The 18,629-nt window shown below is 41.1% G+C and overlaps 1 protein-coding gene across 1 annotated transcript; it reads right to left on the reverse strand.

The window, feature by feature from the left end:
* Positions 1 to 11,189: 11,189 nt before the first annotated feature.
* Positions 11,190 to 18,352, reverse strand: BMP15 (bone morphogenetic protein 15). Its single transcript, XM_043459547.1, has 2 exons — positions 18,021 to 18,352; positions 11,190 to 12,046 (listed from the first exon to the last, which is right to left on the reverse strand). The coding sequence occupies exons 1-2, from the start codon at positions 18,346 to 18,348 to the stop codon at positions 11,190 to 11,192; spliced, it is 1,185 nt and encodes a 394-aa protein (XP_043315482.1). The 5' UTR covers positions 18,349 to 18,352.
* Positions 18,353 to 18,629: the final 277 nt, after the last annotated feature.

Genomic DNA, 18,629 nt, shown 5'->3' on the forward strand with positions numbered 1-18,629 from the left:
GTGTCCTTCTTTGTCTCTTTTCACAGCCTTTATTTTAAAGTCTATTTTATATGATATGAGTATTGCGACTCCTGCTTTCCTTTGGTCTCCTTTTGCATGAAATATTTTTTTCCAGCCCTTCACTTTTAGTCTGTATGTGTCCCTTGTTTTGAGGTGGGTCTCTTGTAGACAGCATATATAGGGGTCTTGTTTTTGTATCCATTCAGCCAGTCTTTGTCTTTTGGTTGGGGCATTCAACCCATTTACATTTAAGGTAGTTATTGATAGGTATGGTCCCGTTGCCGTTTACTTTGTTGTTTTGGGTTCACGTTTATACAACCTTTCTGTGTTTCCTGTCTAGAGAAGATCCTTTAGCATTTGTTGAAGAGCTGGTTTGGTGGTGCTGAATTCTGTCAGCTTTTGCTTGTCTGTAAAGCTTTTGAATTCTCCTTCATATCTGAATGAGATCCTTGCTGGGTACAGTAATCTAGGCTGTAGGTTATTCTCTTTCATTACTCTAAGTGTGTCCTGCATTCCCTTCTGGCCTGAAGGGTTTCTGTTGATAGATCAGCTGTTGTCCTTATGGGAATCCCTTTGTGTGTTATTTGTTGTTTCTCCCTTGCTGCTTTTAACATTTGTTCTTTGTGTTTGATCTTTGTTAATTTGATTAATATGTATCTTGGGGTGTTTCGCCTTGGGTTTATCCTGTTTGGGACTCTCTGGGTTTCTTGGGCTTGGGTGGCTATTTCCTTCCCCATTTTAGGCAAGTTTTCAGCTATTATCTCCTCGAGTATTTTCTCATGGCCTTTCTTTTTGTCTTCTTCTTCTGGGACTCCTATGATTCGAATGTTGGGGCGTTTCACATTGTCCCAGAAGTTGTCCTCATTTCTTTTGATTCTTTTTTCCTCTCTGCTTCATTTATTTCCACCATTTTATCTTCTACCTCACTTATCCTATCTTCTGTCTCCATTATTCTACTGTTGGTTCCCTCCAACAGTAGATCTCACTTATTGCATTATTCATTTTTAATTGACTCTTTTTATTTCTTCTAGGTCCTTATTAAACATTTCTTGCATCTTCTCAATCTTTGTCTCCAGGCTATTTATCTGTAACTCCATTTTGTTTTCAAGATTTTGAATCATTTTTATTATCATTATTCTAAATTCCTTTTCAGGTAGATTCCCTATCTCCTCCTCTTTTGTTTGACTTGGTGGGCATTTTTCATGTTCCTTTACCTGTTGGGTATTTCTCTGCCTTTTCATCTTGTTCAGATTGCTGTGTCTGGAGTGGGCTTTCTGTATTCTGGTGGTCTGTGGTTCCTTTTTAATGTGGAGGTTTCACCCAGTGGGTGGGGTTGGACGATTGGCTTGTCAAGGTTTCCTGGTTAGGGGAGCTTGTGTCAGTGTTCTGGTGCATGGAACTGGATTTCTTCTCTCTGGAGTGCAATGGAGTGTCCAGTTATGAGTTTTGAGATGGGTCTATGTGTTAGGTGTGACTTTGGGCAGCCTGTATGTTGACGCTCAGTGCTATGTTCCTGCATTGCTGGAGAATTTGCATGGTATGTCTTGCTCTGGAACTTATTGGCTCCTGGGTGGTGGTTGGTTTCAGTGTAGGTATGGAGGCTTTTGGATTGTCTGTTATTACTTAATGTTTCATGTATTCAGGAGTTTTCTGGTGTTCTCAGGTTTTGGGCTTTAGTCTCCTGCCTCTGGATTTCAGTTTTATTCTTCCAGTAGTCTCAAGACTTCTCCAACTATACAGCACTGATAATAAAACTTCTAGGTTAATGGTGAAAAGATTCTCCACCTTGAGGGACACCCAGAGAGGTTCAGAGAGTTACATGAAGAAGAGGAGAGGGAGGAGGGAGATAGAGATGAGCAGGAGGCAAAAAAGGGGGACTCAAGAGGAGAGAGACAGATCTACACAGTTCTCTGTTCCCAGAGTGTTCTCCGTAGCCCAGACACCCACAGTGATTCACAGAATTGGATTGGGAAGAGAAGGGGAAAGGAGGAAATAGAGGTGTTCTGAGGTAGAAAACGGAGAGTCAAAAGTGGGAGAGAGTAATCAACACACTCCTGAGTAAAAATGGGTACTGAATATTGGATTCTTAAATGTCCAAAATTGATATCAAATACTGAAAAACAAAGATTAAAAATCTAGAGTAGAGGTTAGACTCTTAAAAATACAATATTAAAAACAAAAACACAAAAAATTTTAGAAATATATATGAAGTTTGGTTTAAGAATATGGCTTCTCCTTTTTTTTGCAAGGTTATAGTGAAATGAAAATGAAAATGAAGGAGTAATGGAGGAGTAATAGAGGACTTTAAAAGAAAATAAAAGAAAAAGATCAAACAAGAAAAAAAATTTTTTTCCTAATTAAGAAAATAGTAAAAATATATGAAAATGAAAATGAAAGTTAAGGAGTAATGGGGGAGTAATAGGGAATTTTAAAAGAAAATAAAAGAGAAAAAATAAAAAAAGAAAAGGAAAAAAAATTTTTAATAAAAAAAAGTAAAATTATGTCTAGGAATTTCTCTGCAGCTGTTGCAGTCAGTGTGGGTTCAGTTCAGTTTCAGATAACTCCTTGTTCCAGCTTACACTTCTCGATATTTATAGGCCCCTTCCAGTGTAGTCGGTGTTACCTACAGGGATTTTAATCTGTTGCACCGGTCCCTTCTGAAGCGGTTGCCTTTGTTTATTTGGCTTCTGTTTGCCGGTCTCTTCAGTGTCTAATTTCTGCCCTGACAGGCGGGCGGAGGTAGTCTCTTGTTTAGGTTTGCTTGTTGCCGGGAGCCAACACATGAGACACTACCGATGACAAGGTCATGAGGGAGAAAACCTGACAGGCAAGGCGGATCAGGTTTTCAGGGGTTTCAAAAAGGCCAGCTCACGAGATCCCACCCATGACAAGGTCATGAGGAGAAAGCCTGACAGGCAAGGCAGATCAGGTTTTCAGGGATTTCGAAAAGCTGCCCCGGGCGCTCACCTTAAAGATGATATCTGTCTTTCTGATGCCTGCCTCAATAGACTACTCCTTAATTTCTGTGACACAGGCAGAAGGCCTTCCCCGATCTCTTCCCAAATAAGAATCAATTTAGAACTTTAATCAATAAGTTTCCCAGGTGGTGGTATTTTATGAGATTATCCAGGGTGAAAGGAGTGTTTTAATTTAAACTCCTTTGCTGGTAGTTTGTTAGCCAAATGCATTTATGCCCTTGGTACTAATATGCATGATTGCTTATAACATCCTAATCATAAAATAGCATAAAGAGCCTGATTATATAAAAGCCCTAATAGACATAGAGCCTTTTTGAGGGGTGAAGGAGTCCTATTAGAAAACATAAGAAAAATTATTCTATAGGTGGTTATTGGGTTGACATTTGCTTGCTGTGTTTTACTTGCTGTGTTTTTGCTTTTAATGTGCTAAGGTTGTGTTATAGAAACCATTGTTAATATAGTTAAAGATCTAGAGAAATAAGAACTTAGCCCTAGTGTGGTAACAATGAGATGGTTGTTAATTGTCAGCCAGGAGTGCTAGGCAGAAGCTGCCTCACCAAAGTTGCAGAGTCAGTATGGGGTAAGCTTCTTAGATAAACACAACTAACAACTTTTGCAGAAGGATTAATTTTTGTATTAACAAGGATATAATTCTACTCTGTACTATTGCCCTATGAGACTGCTACCTTTCAGTTAAGGTCACCATAAAAACGGAAAATAGGTTTACATTCACCTGACCTGCATAAAATGTTAATAGCCCAAAGGCCAGAAGATCATGTGCTAAGAATTACTATAGAATTAGAAAGCAAAAAACATCCTGCTTTTCCTAAAAAACAAAATGATGTAATACTAATCCTGTGTAAGCATTAGTAAGCATCTTGTACCTTGAAAACGTTCTGAGAAAGGGTATAAAACCTGTTGTCAAAAAGTAAAACACAGACTTGGCCCTATCAAGGCTGGTCTCACGTGTCCTCTCTCTCTCGCAGACGCTGTTCATCCTGAGGGTACCCCCTGGATCCTGCCGAGGCTGGACCCCGGCAGCTTGTTCAGTCGTGCTGCTGGGAGGGAGGGGCGCTGCAGACAGATATCGCCGTGTGTGGGTAGCACTCACACTGTTCCGGCCACACTGGGTTTGCCCCGGCTCACGGGTGTGTGCTATCCCCGTCTACACTGCTCAGGCTCCCGGCTGCTCTATATGGAGTGGGCCCTGCGTTGCATGCGGTTCCAGTTTTCGGGTATTCCACAAAAGCACAGACTCTGTTGGGCCTGCATTTTGTGCCTTCCCCAGCCCGAGCAGCACAGGCAGCCAGGAGCTTGACGGGTGCACTCTCCCCAGGTGCGGTGCGCCTTCTCCCCTCCGCGGTCCCAGCCTCAGTTTCCACGCGCCAGTCCGGTGCGTGCACCTTGTGTCTATTCTTGGGAGCTGGTCTCTAGCCGCGGTCCTCCAGGCGGATGTCGACCATCCAGAATCTCAGGAAGTCTTTGGTTAGAAACTGGAGGCCTGTTTGCAGTTTGGTAGGGGATGCCGTCTCTGGGGACGAGTTTGCCCCTTTCCCCTCCCCTCTGCCTCCTGCCTCCGGTGGGGATGGGCCGGTCCGCAGCCGGCTAGCTCTTCTCTGGAATTGCTCAGTCCCTTTGTTCTGCGAATGGCCGGCAGTGTGTTCGGGCCAGTTAATTTTCTCTCTCTCTCTTGCTATCCCATAGTTTAAGTTGCTATCTCACGTTAGCTCCCTCTGATTGCCCTCAGGGCATTCGGCCTGGTCCTTACCCTAAGCAATGCTGCCTGCTCCTCTCCATTCTGCCCCCACTTGCTGGTTGCGGATGCGGGCGTCTGGGGTGCTTTTCTGCTGGGAGTTGCTTTTAGGCATGTAATCTGTGGGTTTTATTTATTTTTCCTCCCAGTTAGGTTGCCCTCTGAGATTCTAAAACTTCCCCCAGGCCCGCCCGTGCGAGGGTTTCCTGGTGTTTGGAAACTTCCTCTATTACAACTCCCTTCCCAGGACAGGTCTCCATCCCTAACTCTATTGTCTCTCTTTTTATCTTTTATATTTTGTCCTACCTCCTTTTGAAGACAATGGGCTGCTTTTCTGGGAGCCTGATGTCTTCTGCTAGCGGTCAGAAGTTGTTTTGTGAAGTTTGCTCAGCGTTCAAATGTTCTTTCGATGAATTTGTAGGGGAGAAAGTGGTCTCCTCGTCCTATTCCTCCACCATCTTGGCTCCCAACCCCACAAGTCCTTTTTCTGTGTTTTGAAAATACTTCCTTCTAGTCTGTGGCTAACCTTTACATTCTCAGTAGTGTCTTTTGCAGAGCAGAATTTTTAATTTTAATGAAGTCCAACTTATCAGTTTTTTCCTTCTTAGACCATGCTTTTGCTGTTATGTCTAAAAAGTTATCATCAGGCCATCAGATGGATTTGGCTTAGGATCCAACTACCCACTCCTTTTCTATGCTTTATAACTTTGGGCAAGTCTCCAGAAACCTTCATTTCTGTAAATTAAAATGAGATGATATTTATGAAATAAAATGATAAAAAGCCCTAAAAGAGCAAAAAGCAAAATATAGGAAAGAAATAAAAGTCATTACTAAATCAAAGTTCACCTATGTTATCTTCTAGAAGCTTTATAGTTTGTGTTTGACATTTATATCTGTGCTCCACGTCCAATTAATTTTTTTTTCATATGCAGCTTTTTATTTGATTTTAGTATTCATTGTAAAATTTGTGCTATTTTGTATATGGATAATGTTTTGTACATATTAGTAGATTTTCTCCCCCATGCTCAATTAAAGTCATTTTTGTAAAAACAGCATTGCTCTTTAACACACTAGTCTTTGTGCTTAATTTGTTTTTTTATAGCTTCTCTATGTACAGATTCATTTCTTTTTGCATGTAGTGGTCCAGTTATTCTAGCACCATTTGTTGAAAAGATTATTCTTTATCCATGTAATTGCCTTTGCAGCTTTGTTAAAGATTAGTTGAGTGTATTTGTGTGGGTCTATTTTGGGGTTCTCTATTCTATTCCAGTAATCTATTTGTTTATTCTTTCACAAATAGCACACTGTGTTGATCACTATAGCTTTAAAGTAAGTATTGAAGCTGAGGATCTATGAAGGCCACAACTAATAAACTTAATGGTAAAAGACTGAATGATTTCCCTCTAGGATCAGGAAAAGTATTATCTGTTTTCACTACTTCTATTCAACATTGTATTGGAGGTTCTAGATAGGGTAATTAGGCAGAAATAAAGAAGAAATCCAGATCGAAAGAAGTAAAACTATATATATTCACAGATGACCTTATATATAGAAAATTGTAAGAAATCCACACAAACTATTACAGCTAATAAATGAATTCAGCAAGGTTGCAGAGTACTAGTATAATATATAAAGATAAATTATATTCCTATATACTAGCAATTAATGGCCTGAAAATTTCAAAAAAATCCTTTAATAATAGCATCAAAAAGAATAAAAAGCTAAGGAATGAATTTAAAGTGTAAGACATATACTGAAAAATGACAAACTTTAGAAAAAATTAAAGAAGTCCTAAATAAATGGAAAGACATTTCATTTTTATAGATCAGAAGACAATAATTTTAAGATGGCAATACTCTTCAAACTTATCTACAGATTCATTTCAGGCCATAATCAAAAAAACAAAAACTCAGCTGGATTTTTTTTTCAGAAATTGAAAAGCTGATTGTAAAATTCACATGGAAATACAAGTGATCCAGAATACCCTAAACAATCTTGATAAAGAAGAAAACATTTGGAGGAATCACATTTCCCAATTTCAAAACTTACACAAAGCTACAGTTATCAAGACAGTGATGTCTTGGCATAATAGACATATGGATCAATGAAAGAAAATTTAGAATCTAGAAAGAAACCCTTATGTTCAGTTTTTGACAAGAGGTCCAAAATAATTCAATGGGGGAAAAATTAGTCATTTCAACAAATGGGCCTGCGACTATTGGACATCAACTTGCAAATCAATGAAGCTAAACCTTTATCTCACATGCTATGCAAAAATTAACTGAAATTGATTAAACATCTAAATGTTACAGCAAGAACTATAAAAAACACTTAGAAAAAGACATAGGTGTAAATTCTCATGATCCTGAATTATTCAAAGTTTTTTTAGATGATACCACAAGCATAAGAACAAAAGATAAAAATAATTTGGACTTCTTCCAAATTAAAACTTTTGTGTTCCAGAGGACACAGTCAAGAAAGTCAAAAGACAACCTACAGAATCAGAGGAAATATTTGCAAATCATACATCTGATAAGAGACTAACATCTAGAACATATAAAGAACTTACACAGCTCAAAAATATGAGAAAATCCAATTAAAAATTGGGCAAAATACTTCAATGAACATTTAGGAAGATATGCAAGTTACAAATAAACTTGTTCAACATTGTTAGTCATCAGGGAAATGTACTCAAAAACACAACAAAATAGCTCTTTACCTCTACCAGTATGGCTAAAATAAGCAAGGCAGACAATAACAAGTGTTGGTGAGGATGTGTTGGTGACGATGTAGGGAAATTGAAACCCTCAGATAGTTTTGGATTGTAAGATGGTACAGCTGCTTTGGAGAACAGTTTAACAGTTCCTCAAAATGTTAAACATAGACATACCATATGATTCAGCATTAATACTCCTAAATATTTATGCAAGAGGATTGAATATATATGTCCACACAAAAACTTCCACATGAACATTCAAGTTAGCATTATTCATAATAGCCAGAGTAGAAACAGTTCAAATGTCCATCAACTGATGAATGGATAAATAAAATGTGGCATATTCTAAAATGGAATTTTATTCAGCAAAAAAAAGAATGAATGATATAGATGAACCTTGAAAGTGCAATGCTAATGTGAAGACAATCACAAAAAGCCAAATATTGCATGATTTGACTTATCTAAATATCCATAATCTACAGAAAAAGAATATAAATGGATTAATAGTTGCCAGGGGCTGGGGTGAGGGAAATGGAGATTAACTGCTAACAGGCATGGGGTTTCTTTTTGTGGTCAAATCAATTGCAATGTTTTCTGCACAACTCTGAATATACTAAAAACCACTGAATTGAACACTTAAAATTGTGGCTTCTTTAGTATGCAAATTATATATCAACAAACCAATTTTTCTTTAATGGGGCTTATACATCCCGCTTTATAGTTCTGTTGGGAGACTTAACTGAAGACATTTGAAAAGTTTTACAAAATTAGGCACCAAATACTTGGTGAAACTGAAGATAAATTTCACCTGCTCCCCAACTTTGTCCAGAATTGGACAAAATATACTATCAAGGTAAATGCAGCAGAGCTCCAGGGTCAGAAACAAGCTCAAATACCTGCTCCTTAGGCATGGACACATTGAATAGATTTCAAGCCTATTCAGTGGGGGAGCCGGGACAAGGTGGACTTTGCTCTCTGCTTTCTGTTTCTGGACCAAGTAACTATTTCTCTCCAACCACTTTGGCAGACAGACTGCCATCCATACATCCTCCTTCACTAGCAAGCATATCTCCTTTCTCCCAAAGGTTTGAGGTATAGATCTCTTACTTTGGACAGGAGAAAAAGTGCTGAGTTGAAAGCAGTGTTTCAAAAGAAAACAATCTGTAACATCAACCACAACTGATTCCATCTTGCTAGTGTTTTCCTTGTATATTCTGACAGCTCAGGGCTTCATGGATAATAGGTCCAATTAACCCTGCTGCTGCTAAGTCACTTCAGTCGTGTCCAGCTCTTTGTGACCCCATAGATGGCAGCCTACCAGGCTCCCCCATCTCTGGGATTCTCTAGGCAAGAATACTGGAGTGGGTTGCCATTTCCTTCTCCAATGCATGAAAGTGAAAAGTGAAAGTGAAGTCGCTCAGTTGTGTCCGACTCTTAGCGACCCCATGGACTGCAGCCCATCAGGCTCCTCCATCCATGGGATTTTCCTGGCAAGAGTACTGGAGTGGGGTGCCATTACCTTCTCCGAATTAACTCTGAGCCCTCCATAAACAGATTTTCAGACATGTTCAGAAATCAAGGCTAAGAGATCATGATTTCCTGAAAATTCCAAAGAACACTGAGATGCTGAATTCAGAATCTGGTCCTGGGACCGAGGTCTACATTCAGGCCTGTTAGGTATTTGTGCCTACCCCAGCTGGGTTGCAGAAATCACTGGCCTGGAAGCCAACATTTACTCTCCCATTTTAACTCACAGACTATCTAACAATCCCAAGAACTGCCTTACTCAAGAACTCAGCTGTAACATTCTAATTTGAATCATGATTTTGAAATAATGAGGCACAAAAATTCATCCTGCTTTATATACAAAGTTTATCTTGTATTGCATTTATTCCAGTGGAAAATGAGATATGTGAACATTGAAATTCCATGTTAGGAAGAATGCATCCCTCACAAAAAAGTGTGACTATCCAGTACTTGTATCCATCAAGGACCAGTCTCCAATAATAAGGAAATGGGTAAAACACAGTTGAAACTCTCAAAAGAAGCTTCATCTTTTGGCAACAAGGACAGTTACACTAGAGTGTCTTCAAGGAAAGCAAACAATGCTGTGAGCACAGAGAGTGAGATCCTACCTGAGTCAAAGGTATCATGAGGGGCATCAAGATGAAGAGAAATACCTGAGCTGATTCCTAAAGATACAATAAAGAAGGTAGATGGACAAAAGGGTGTTAAGGTATAACCCCTCAGTCAGAAGAATAAAATTTATGTATTTAGAGACATGTAAGATATTTAGTTTAATTGGAACCAATTATTGAGAATGGAGTGGTAAAAATAAGTTAATGTACAATGGGTAGGTAAAAAAGAGATAGGGATATATGTTTGGCAAATATTTCGATGTATGAAACCACCCTAAATCCATCCCATTTCCTTGGCAGCAACCATAAGATTAATCAAGGAACAGTTGGGCAGGGGAAATGCCTTACTGGGCTACCTCAAGGGGTCCCTTTGGTGAGAGCTGATTGCTAGCTGTGCTGCCTTCAGGGAGAATTCCAACTCCATGCTGGGTGATTGGGGTTGAGTTCCTGGCCATAGCCTAAGGGAATAAAGAAAATAAATTCCTTCCACCCACTGTCTCCCAATTCCCCAAACATTCAAGACTCTCTATAACAACAAAAATGATTTATTTGCAACACAACCCAGTCCCCATCACTTCAATACAGCACAGGAATAGAAAAGAGTCACAGTGAATGGATTATTTAGTCCAAAGCAGGACTCCATGCCTCCCAATACAGCAAGCCTGTCTCTCCCAGAGACCCATGCTCAGAGCCCAGCTGAACACACAAACAAGCAAGCCCAGTATGAAGTCAGCTCCAGGTCTCAACACATTTCATCCTTCCCCCACAGCCCTATTAACCTTCCTAATTGCAGCCTTCTATGCCTTCCACTCCCAAACAGGTCAACTCTCAGGCTTTGAGCCACCAGCAAGCTTTCTCTGTGGGATCATTAACAAGGGTTTAATGATTATCTAAAATGAGAAAATACCCCGTGAAATCTATTGTTCCAGAGAAAATTTAAAATGACTACCCCATACATAATTCTAATCAACAATGACAACTCATTTTTTCACTATAGATATAAGAGGTTTTGAAATGATTGTCATCTCTGCTCCATACACATTTCCCTACTGGCTTTATTAAAGGCTGTTCTCTTCATGGCAGGGTAATAAAGGGATCATCCCAGGCATTTTTGCCAGGTTTAGAGCCTGAGAGGAAAAACCCTGATGGCTTAGAAAAAGATTCCCTTCTGTTCCCTTCAAAAGATTTCTAGGGATATTACTGCTTAAAAGTTTCCTAGTCCACTAAGAAAGTTTTAGGTTTAGAGGGAAATCCAAATACAGAAGTAAGCAGTCTCTTCAATTAAGAAATAATTTCTAGGATTCAGGAGCAAGGAAGAGGAGTATAAAATCTCAAGTTGCTGTCTTCACCCCAAACCTTCTAGATCCTCAGAAGATGGACTAGTGGCCAAAACATACTGATATTTGGCATCAGAACTGTTTTTATAAAGTGAGGCACTCATAAATAGGGGAAGAAATCTTAAAGTACAACACTGAAGGCAAGGAATAGAATCTACAGATTGGGTAGAGCACTTGGGTTGAGCACTTTCAGATTTAACAATCTTTGTTTATTATAAATCCTTTTCTAATTTCTTGGGCAAACCTGATCTAGCTGTACCTTTGCTGTCACCTGCATGTGCAGGACTGGGCAATCATACCCTCATACTCCTTGTACAAGATACTCCCATTTGCCTCAATCAGCAGGATGCTAATGGGAACATACTTATAAGGGACACAGGAAGGCTGAGGGACACTCTGATCCACCAGCTCATTGACAAGGTTCTGGATGATGGCATGATTGGGAGAATTGAGACCATAGTGTAGTACCCGAGGACACACTCCCTTACAGTAGTTTGGGGTATAGAGATTGGGAGCAATGATCCAGTGATCCCAGCCCAGCTGCTGGAAGCTGACTTGAAAAGGGTGGAGGGAACACTGGTTACTTTCAGGCCCATCATGCTCCCTGGAGGGGCCAGGAACTTCAGATGCGATACTGCCTGCTTGACGAGCCCTCCTCAAGAGAAGAGAAGGGTCTTTTTCTGTAAACTCTTTCAGGCCTTTAGGGAGAGGTTTGGTCTTCTGAACACTCTGAGTGTCATTGAAATACAGTAACAAGAAGACAGTGTCCAATGATGAAGTGCCATGCCACCAGAACTCAAGAACCTCACTACCTCTTGGCTGCTGACACATGAAGCGGAGTCGTAGAACCCTGCGCCCCTTGCGATTCCACAGCTTTTGTCCAACATGTTCCATGATATCCATCTCTGTCCAAGCTTTGGGCAGCAGGGAAGGCTTTGAGGAGCCTCTTCCTGAAGAAGGAAAGTGACTGGTTGGGCTTTTCTGGATCCAGGGCTCCACATGGCAGGAGAGGTGGGAATGAGTTAGGTGAAGTTGATGGCGGTAAACCACAGTGGCTCTGACTAGTTGGTAGGCTACCCGGTTTGGTCTCAGAGGAAAGTCCAGGGTCTGTATGTGCCAGGAGCCTGCATTAGTAAGAGGGAACAAGAGCAAAGCATTAGCTTCTTACCTCCTAGCCTTAGTCTCCCTAACAGACCTGCTCAGTACAAACTGACAAGCAGCCCTGAAATGAATTCCAGATCATAATAGCAATCTATTGAGCACTTAACTGATGTATTAGATGCTTTACATGCATTAGCTCTTGAATCCACAATAGCCTTATGAGATAGCCGTTATCCCCATTTTGCAGACAAGGAAACTGAAGCTCAGAGAAGCTATGCCATAGGACACACAAGCCAGTGTTTGTTAGAATAAAGATTTGAGTCCAAGTCTTTTCCCCTTAAGATAACAAATTGTGTCTCATTTTTAGATCATTCATAGGCCTAAGCTGAGAAAGACACCTCAAATACAGGACTGTCTGTATATATTGTATGTATTATTTAGGTGACTATTAAAAATGTGACCAATTAAGAGGGTCATTGAAACATATGAATTAATAATAAATCCTCATGCTATATCACTGTATAGAGGCAGCTTTAGGGTGACAGTCCAATACTGGGGGGTATGGTCTGCTATCGCTTCACATCTGGGTTGGAGATGCCACAAAATAATTTTTTCTAGTTGGGACAGGTATTTACTACTTTTGTTTTCTATTTGAATTTCTTCTTGAGCAGCTGTTCCATTATTGGGCAGGTTCTCCCTTAATCCTCAATCTCCCCCTTTTCCATTCCTTACTGGAAATTATTCTTCATTTACCCCATTCGTTGTAAATACCGTTTTCAACAAGGCCCAGTCATATAAATGACCTCAGCTAAGAAATCTATTTAAAAGCTGCATCTTATCCTGGCAATTGTAAACAGTGCTGCGATGAACGTTGGGGTGCACGTGTCTCTTTCAGATCTAGTTTTCTCGGTGTGTATGCCCAGGAGTGGGATCAGCAGACAAATGGATAAGGAAGCTATGGTACATATACACAATGAAATATTACTCAGCCATTAAAAATAATTCATTTGAATCAGTTCTAATGAGATGGATGAAACTGGAGCCCATTATACAGAGTGAAGTAAGCCAGAAAGATAAAGAACATTACAGCTTACTAACACATATATATGGAATTTAGAAAGATGGTAATGATAACCCTATATGCAAAACAGAAAAAGAGACACAGATGTACAGAACAGACTTTGGGAATCTGTGGGAGAAGGCGAGGGTGGGATGTTCTGAGAGAATAGCATTGAAACAAGTATACTATCAAGGGTAAAACAGATCACCATCCCAGGTTGGATGCATGAGACAAGTGCTCAGGGCTGGTGCATTGGGAAGACCCAGAGGGATGGGATGGGGAGGGAGGTGGGAGCGGGGATCGGGATGGGGAACACATGTAAATCCATGGCTGATTCATGTCAATGTATGGCAAAAACCACTAGAATATTGTAAAATAATTAGCCTCCAACTAATAAATGAAAAAAAAAAAAAGCTGCATCTTTTGAAAGTGAAAGTCGCTCAGCAGTGCCGACTCTTTGCGACCCCATGGACTATGCAGTCCCTGGAATTCTCCAGGCCACAATACTGGCCTTTCCCTTCTCCAGGGGATCTTCCCAACCCAGGGATCGAACCCCAGGTCTCTGTCATTGCAGGCGGATTCTTTACCAGCTGAGCTACAAAGTGATTGTTTTAATCTAAACTCTGATGCTGACACCTAGTGGCCAAAGCGTTGAAAAGCGGAACCTGCAGTGCTCTGACCTTCTGCGCCCTCTCCTGGCAATGGTCAAGAGCAACGATTACAAAAACCAGGCATAGCAAGAAAAAGTGTCATCTTTACCTATCACTAACCATCAGTTCAGTCCAGTTCAGTTCAGTCCCTCAGCCGTGTCCGACTCTTTGCGACCCCATGAACGCAGCATGCCAGGCCTCCCTGTCCATCACCAACTCCCAGAGTCCACCCAAACCCATGTCCATTGAGTCGGTGATGCCATCCAACCATCTCATCCTCTGTCGTCCTCTTGTCCTCCTGCCTTCAATCTTTCCCAGCTCAGGGTCTTTTCAGATGAGTCAGCTCTTCGCATCAGGTGGCCAAAGTATTGGAATTTCAGCTTCAACATCAGTCCCTCCAATGAACACCCAGGACTGATCTCCTTTAGGATGGACTGGGTGGATATCCTTGCAGTCCAAGGGACTCTCAAAAGTCTTCTCCAACACCACAGTTCAAAAGCATCAATTCTTCGCGCTCAGCTTTCTTTATAGTCCAACTCTCACATCCATACATGACTACTGGAAAAACCATAGCTTTGACCAGATGGACCTTTGTTGACAAAGTAATGTCTCTGCTTTTTAATATGGTGTCTAGGTTGGCCATAACTTTCCTTCCAAGGAGTAAGCGTCTTTTAATTTCATGGCTGCAATCACCATCTGCAGCAATTTTGGAGCCCCAAAAATAAAGTAAGCCACTGTTTCCCCATCTATTTGCCATGAAGTGATGGGACCAAATGCCTTGATCTTAGTTTTCTGAATATTGAGCTTTAAGCCAACTTTTTCACTCTCTTCTTTCTCATCAAAAGGCTTTTTAGTTCTTCTTCACTTTCTGCCATAAGGGTGTTTTCATCTGCATATCTGAGGTTATTGATATTTCTCCAGGCAATGTTGATTCCAGCTTGTGCTTCATCCAGCCCAGCGTTTCTCATGATATACTCTACATATAAGTTAAATAAGCAGGGTGACAATATACAGCCTTGACGTACTCCTTTTCCTATTTGGAACCAGTCTGTTGTTCCATGTCCAGTCACTAACCATGGCCATGCTAATTTACATATTATCTACCTAATCTTCCTTCTCCACTGAATCCATGAGCCTGGAATTCAGTAGGCTTGGGATGTTCAACATAGAAGCTCTTGAATGTTTTGATGCATCAGGATTTTTTTAGTTATGTATCCAAGTTTCAGGTGCAAAATTCATAATTATAATTCAACATCTGTGTACACTACAGAGTGATCACCACCACAAGCTTACTTACCATCATTTGTTACCACACAATTAACTCCCTTCCCCTATTTCGCTCACTCTCCAACCCTTTTACCTGTTGGTAACCACTAATCTGATCTCTGTTTCTGAGTTTTTAATTTTTGTTTTTCACTTGTTTTGTTTTTATATTCCACATATGAGTGAAAATGAAACCATACATAAATTTTTTTTAAAGTTCAGGTTCCAACTCATGCTTAATACACCCTCAAGTTTGGGGCACTTGGATTTCATTCATACAAAGCTCAAGCCAGGCTTGTAATTGCTTTCTCAAGTTACTCCATACTCCCATCCTGTAATAATCTTTCCAAGACACCCACCCATACATCTGCCCCACCCTGCCTAAAAAGGAATCTAAACCAAATTTCTAGCAGGCAGTCTGGTGAGGAACTACCCTTTCCTTTCAGACCCTGACATCACGTATTTCCGGAAGCAGGGTGGGGTTGCTAAGGATCAGGGCCAGGAAGGGTCTGCTCAGAACTTTTCAGGGAAATGTCTGACTCACACATCCTGTGCAATTGAACCTGGAATAGTTCTCGAAGCAAGCTTGATTCAGCTGGGTCATCTCCTGATTGAATGATCAGACCCAACTCTCTTGTCATCCATTTCTGGATCCTTTCCAGAGTCCCTAGTTACCAGTATGTCCCACAGTTAGACCAAGACACTGGCCTAATTCTAGACATTCTACTTTCTAGCCTCATATCATCTGTACAGAATTGATTTATGCTGCTTATGAATGAAATCCAGATCCCTTGTAATGACCACTGCATCCCTGATTCTCATCAGTCTCATATCCCACGACTCTCTACAATCTCACTAGGCTCCAACCATCCTGATCTTCCTTTTATTCTTCAAGTACTTGTTTCCACCTTTAGGGCTTTGTACATGGCGTTCCCTCTGACTAGATGAGACTTTTCTCTTCTCATGCCAAGCTTCTTATAGACCTCAGCTCAAATGTCACCTCTTCAAACATGCCTTCACTGACAATCCCATGCAAAGGGAAGATTTCTTTGCTATTCTCTATCAGAACCACCTATTTCATTCTTTGGTAGCATTTATCACAATTTACAACTATCCATGTTTACTTACTTGTCTCACCCAGAGAACCATGCCTATCTTCATCACATTCCAACATCTAGAGCAATGCCTAGCACTTAGCAGTTGCCAAATAAATACTTTTTGAGTCAATCTCCAACCATACCAAGTTATCTTCTTTTTCCTCAGTCAGAATGCACTTCCCTCCCTGTATCCAAAGTCTCTTTACTCCTTCTGCAAAGTTTGGCTCAAATGCCACGTCTCCAATGAGGTCTTTCAACTATTTCAACATTTCCCTCTCCTTGCCCTAGGCAGCAACCCATTTCTTCTTGGAGTCCCAGGAATCCTACTGCTTATTCTTTTCAAAGAATTTGCTGTGCTGTAACACCATTATGTTATTACTTATATATCCATTCTAGTATAGTGGGGGCTCCTAGAGCAGTTATTTGCCTTTTCATACCCAACCCAAACACAGCGCTTGGTGCTCAATTAAAGTCTGTTAAGCAGTCAGCACAGCAGGGTAATTAAAAGCACAGGCTCTGAAGCCTGAAAGCCTGGGTTAGAAACCCAGCTCTATTAATTACTAGCTGTGTTACACTGAGCCTCATTTTCTTCACCTATATAATGGGTATATTCATAGTATATTCCATAGTGGAGCAGTAGTAAAGAATCCTCTTGCCAGTGCAGGAAACACAGAAGATGTGGGTTTGATCCCTGGGTTGGGAAGATCCCCTGGAGGAGGAAATGGCAACCTGCTCCAGTACTCTTGCCTGTAAAGTTCCATGGACAGAGGAGCCTGGCAGGTACAGTCCATGGGGTCTCAAAGAGTCAGACACAACTGAGCTCGCACACACACCTACTTCATACGATATTGGGGAGGATTAAGGAAGATAATGTTTGTAAAAGTACTTTGCCTAATGCCTGGCACATGGTAAGCACACACTAAAGTTTAGCTTAGGGGAATGGTGGTGGTTTTACTTGGAGGAGGGAGGTAAATCATGTCTGTTGTCATCTCTGAGACTAGCAAAGGCTTAAGATTGATTTCACCAGGTTCCCAAGATTTCCTTGAAATTGATGGCTTTCTTCATTCCCTAGAGAACCCTGCACTGCAGAAGCCCACTACTGCCCTAGATCAGTCTCTAATGAAGATGTTTAAAGCAGAAGCAACCATGAGGGAAACAAGGAAAATTCCAAAATACATTTGGTACCACAGACCCAAACTAGCAACATAGTCTAAACAGAAAAACTGCTTCGTATGCAAGGATATCGGGGTATGACATTCAAAACACTTAAGTAGTTATGCACAGACTATAAAATAAGACAGACTTGAAGCTCAACTCCTGCCTCTGCCACCCCATCCTTGTGACCTCTGCAAGTTATTTAACTTCTCTCTCTGCTTCACTTTTCTTTAAAAATCAGGCTAAGTCTTTCAGGACAGTTAAGGAGAGTCCCTATTATTAAGGATTAAATACAATAACAGACTCTCAGGTGTGAGCCTGTTTCTGTCCTTTCTGAGGCCTTGTAAATTCCCCAACTCAACATCTTGTACCTTTTGTCTTCTAAGAATAAAACAACCTGAACAGTCCTCCACAGAATATAATGAGTATTTCTCAATTATAATTTTCAGTGATATAATAAGCATTAAGCCTTTCTTTGAAAGCTAGGAGCTGACACATCACTCAGTTGCCCTGGGGCTTGGGACAAAGTCCTCAGGTAGGCCCCAAGGCAATCTGTTCTTAAATTGGAGCCCTAAAGGGAAGCAAATTTGGAGCCAGCTTCTCCCAAGGGTGCCATCTTTTGAAAATCAAGAAACCAAGCCCAAGAAAACCACCTACCCTGTAGGCAATGTGAAGCCTGACAGAAAACTGACAGATCCACTTTTTTTTTACACTCTTCTTCCCCATTTCCTCCCCCAACCCCCCACTAGAACAATATAGTATGATAACTCACCTCTGAGAGGCCTTGCTACACTAGCCAGCGGCCTCACCAGCCTCACCATGGTGGCCCCAATGGTGCGGTTTTCCCTAGGGTGTCCATTTGCGTCAGCTGAACGCTGGTACAACTCCATCATATACCGTAAGGGATGCCCTAAGACCCGCGGCTTCCTCTGCTGCTTGCCAGGGGCTTCTTCTAGCAGCTCCTGAATCAGGGGCAAGGTAGGGGCCTCAGGCAGGTGGGCAATAGAGGACTGCCCTACCTGTGTCATTTGGACTCTATGTTCCATAAAAAGCACCAGTCCCCAAAGAAGAAGGATTCTAAGGATGCTCAGGAGGACCATCTTGAAAAGCTTGGTGTTCAGCAACATGTTTTGGTAAAAGTCCAAATGATGCCACTTTAAACCTTTCCTTTTATGTGGGTAACAGCATCCAGGCTCCACTTCCACAAAGGACAGGGCAAGGAAAAATGAAAGGCAGGCAGGCAGGTCCTATGTTTCTTCCTCTGGTAGGATCTCCTGAACAAAAAAGGTCTTCTAAATTGTCCTCTTTGCATCAAACAAACAGAAACAGCAGGTGGGACAAGGCAGCGTGCCCATCCTGCTCTCCAGGGCTGGGAACAAGA

Source organism: Cervus canadensis, chromosome X (assembly GCF_019320065.1).
Source record: "Cervus canadensis isolate Bull #8, Minnesota chromosome X, ASM1932006v1, whole genome shotgun sequence".
Classification (NCBI taxonomy): domain Eukaryota; kingdom Metazoa; phylum Chordata; class Mammalia; order Artiodactyla; family Cervidae; genus Cervus; species Cervus canadensis.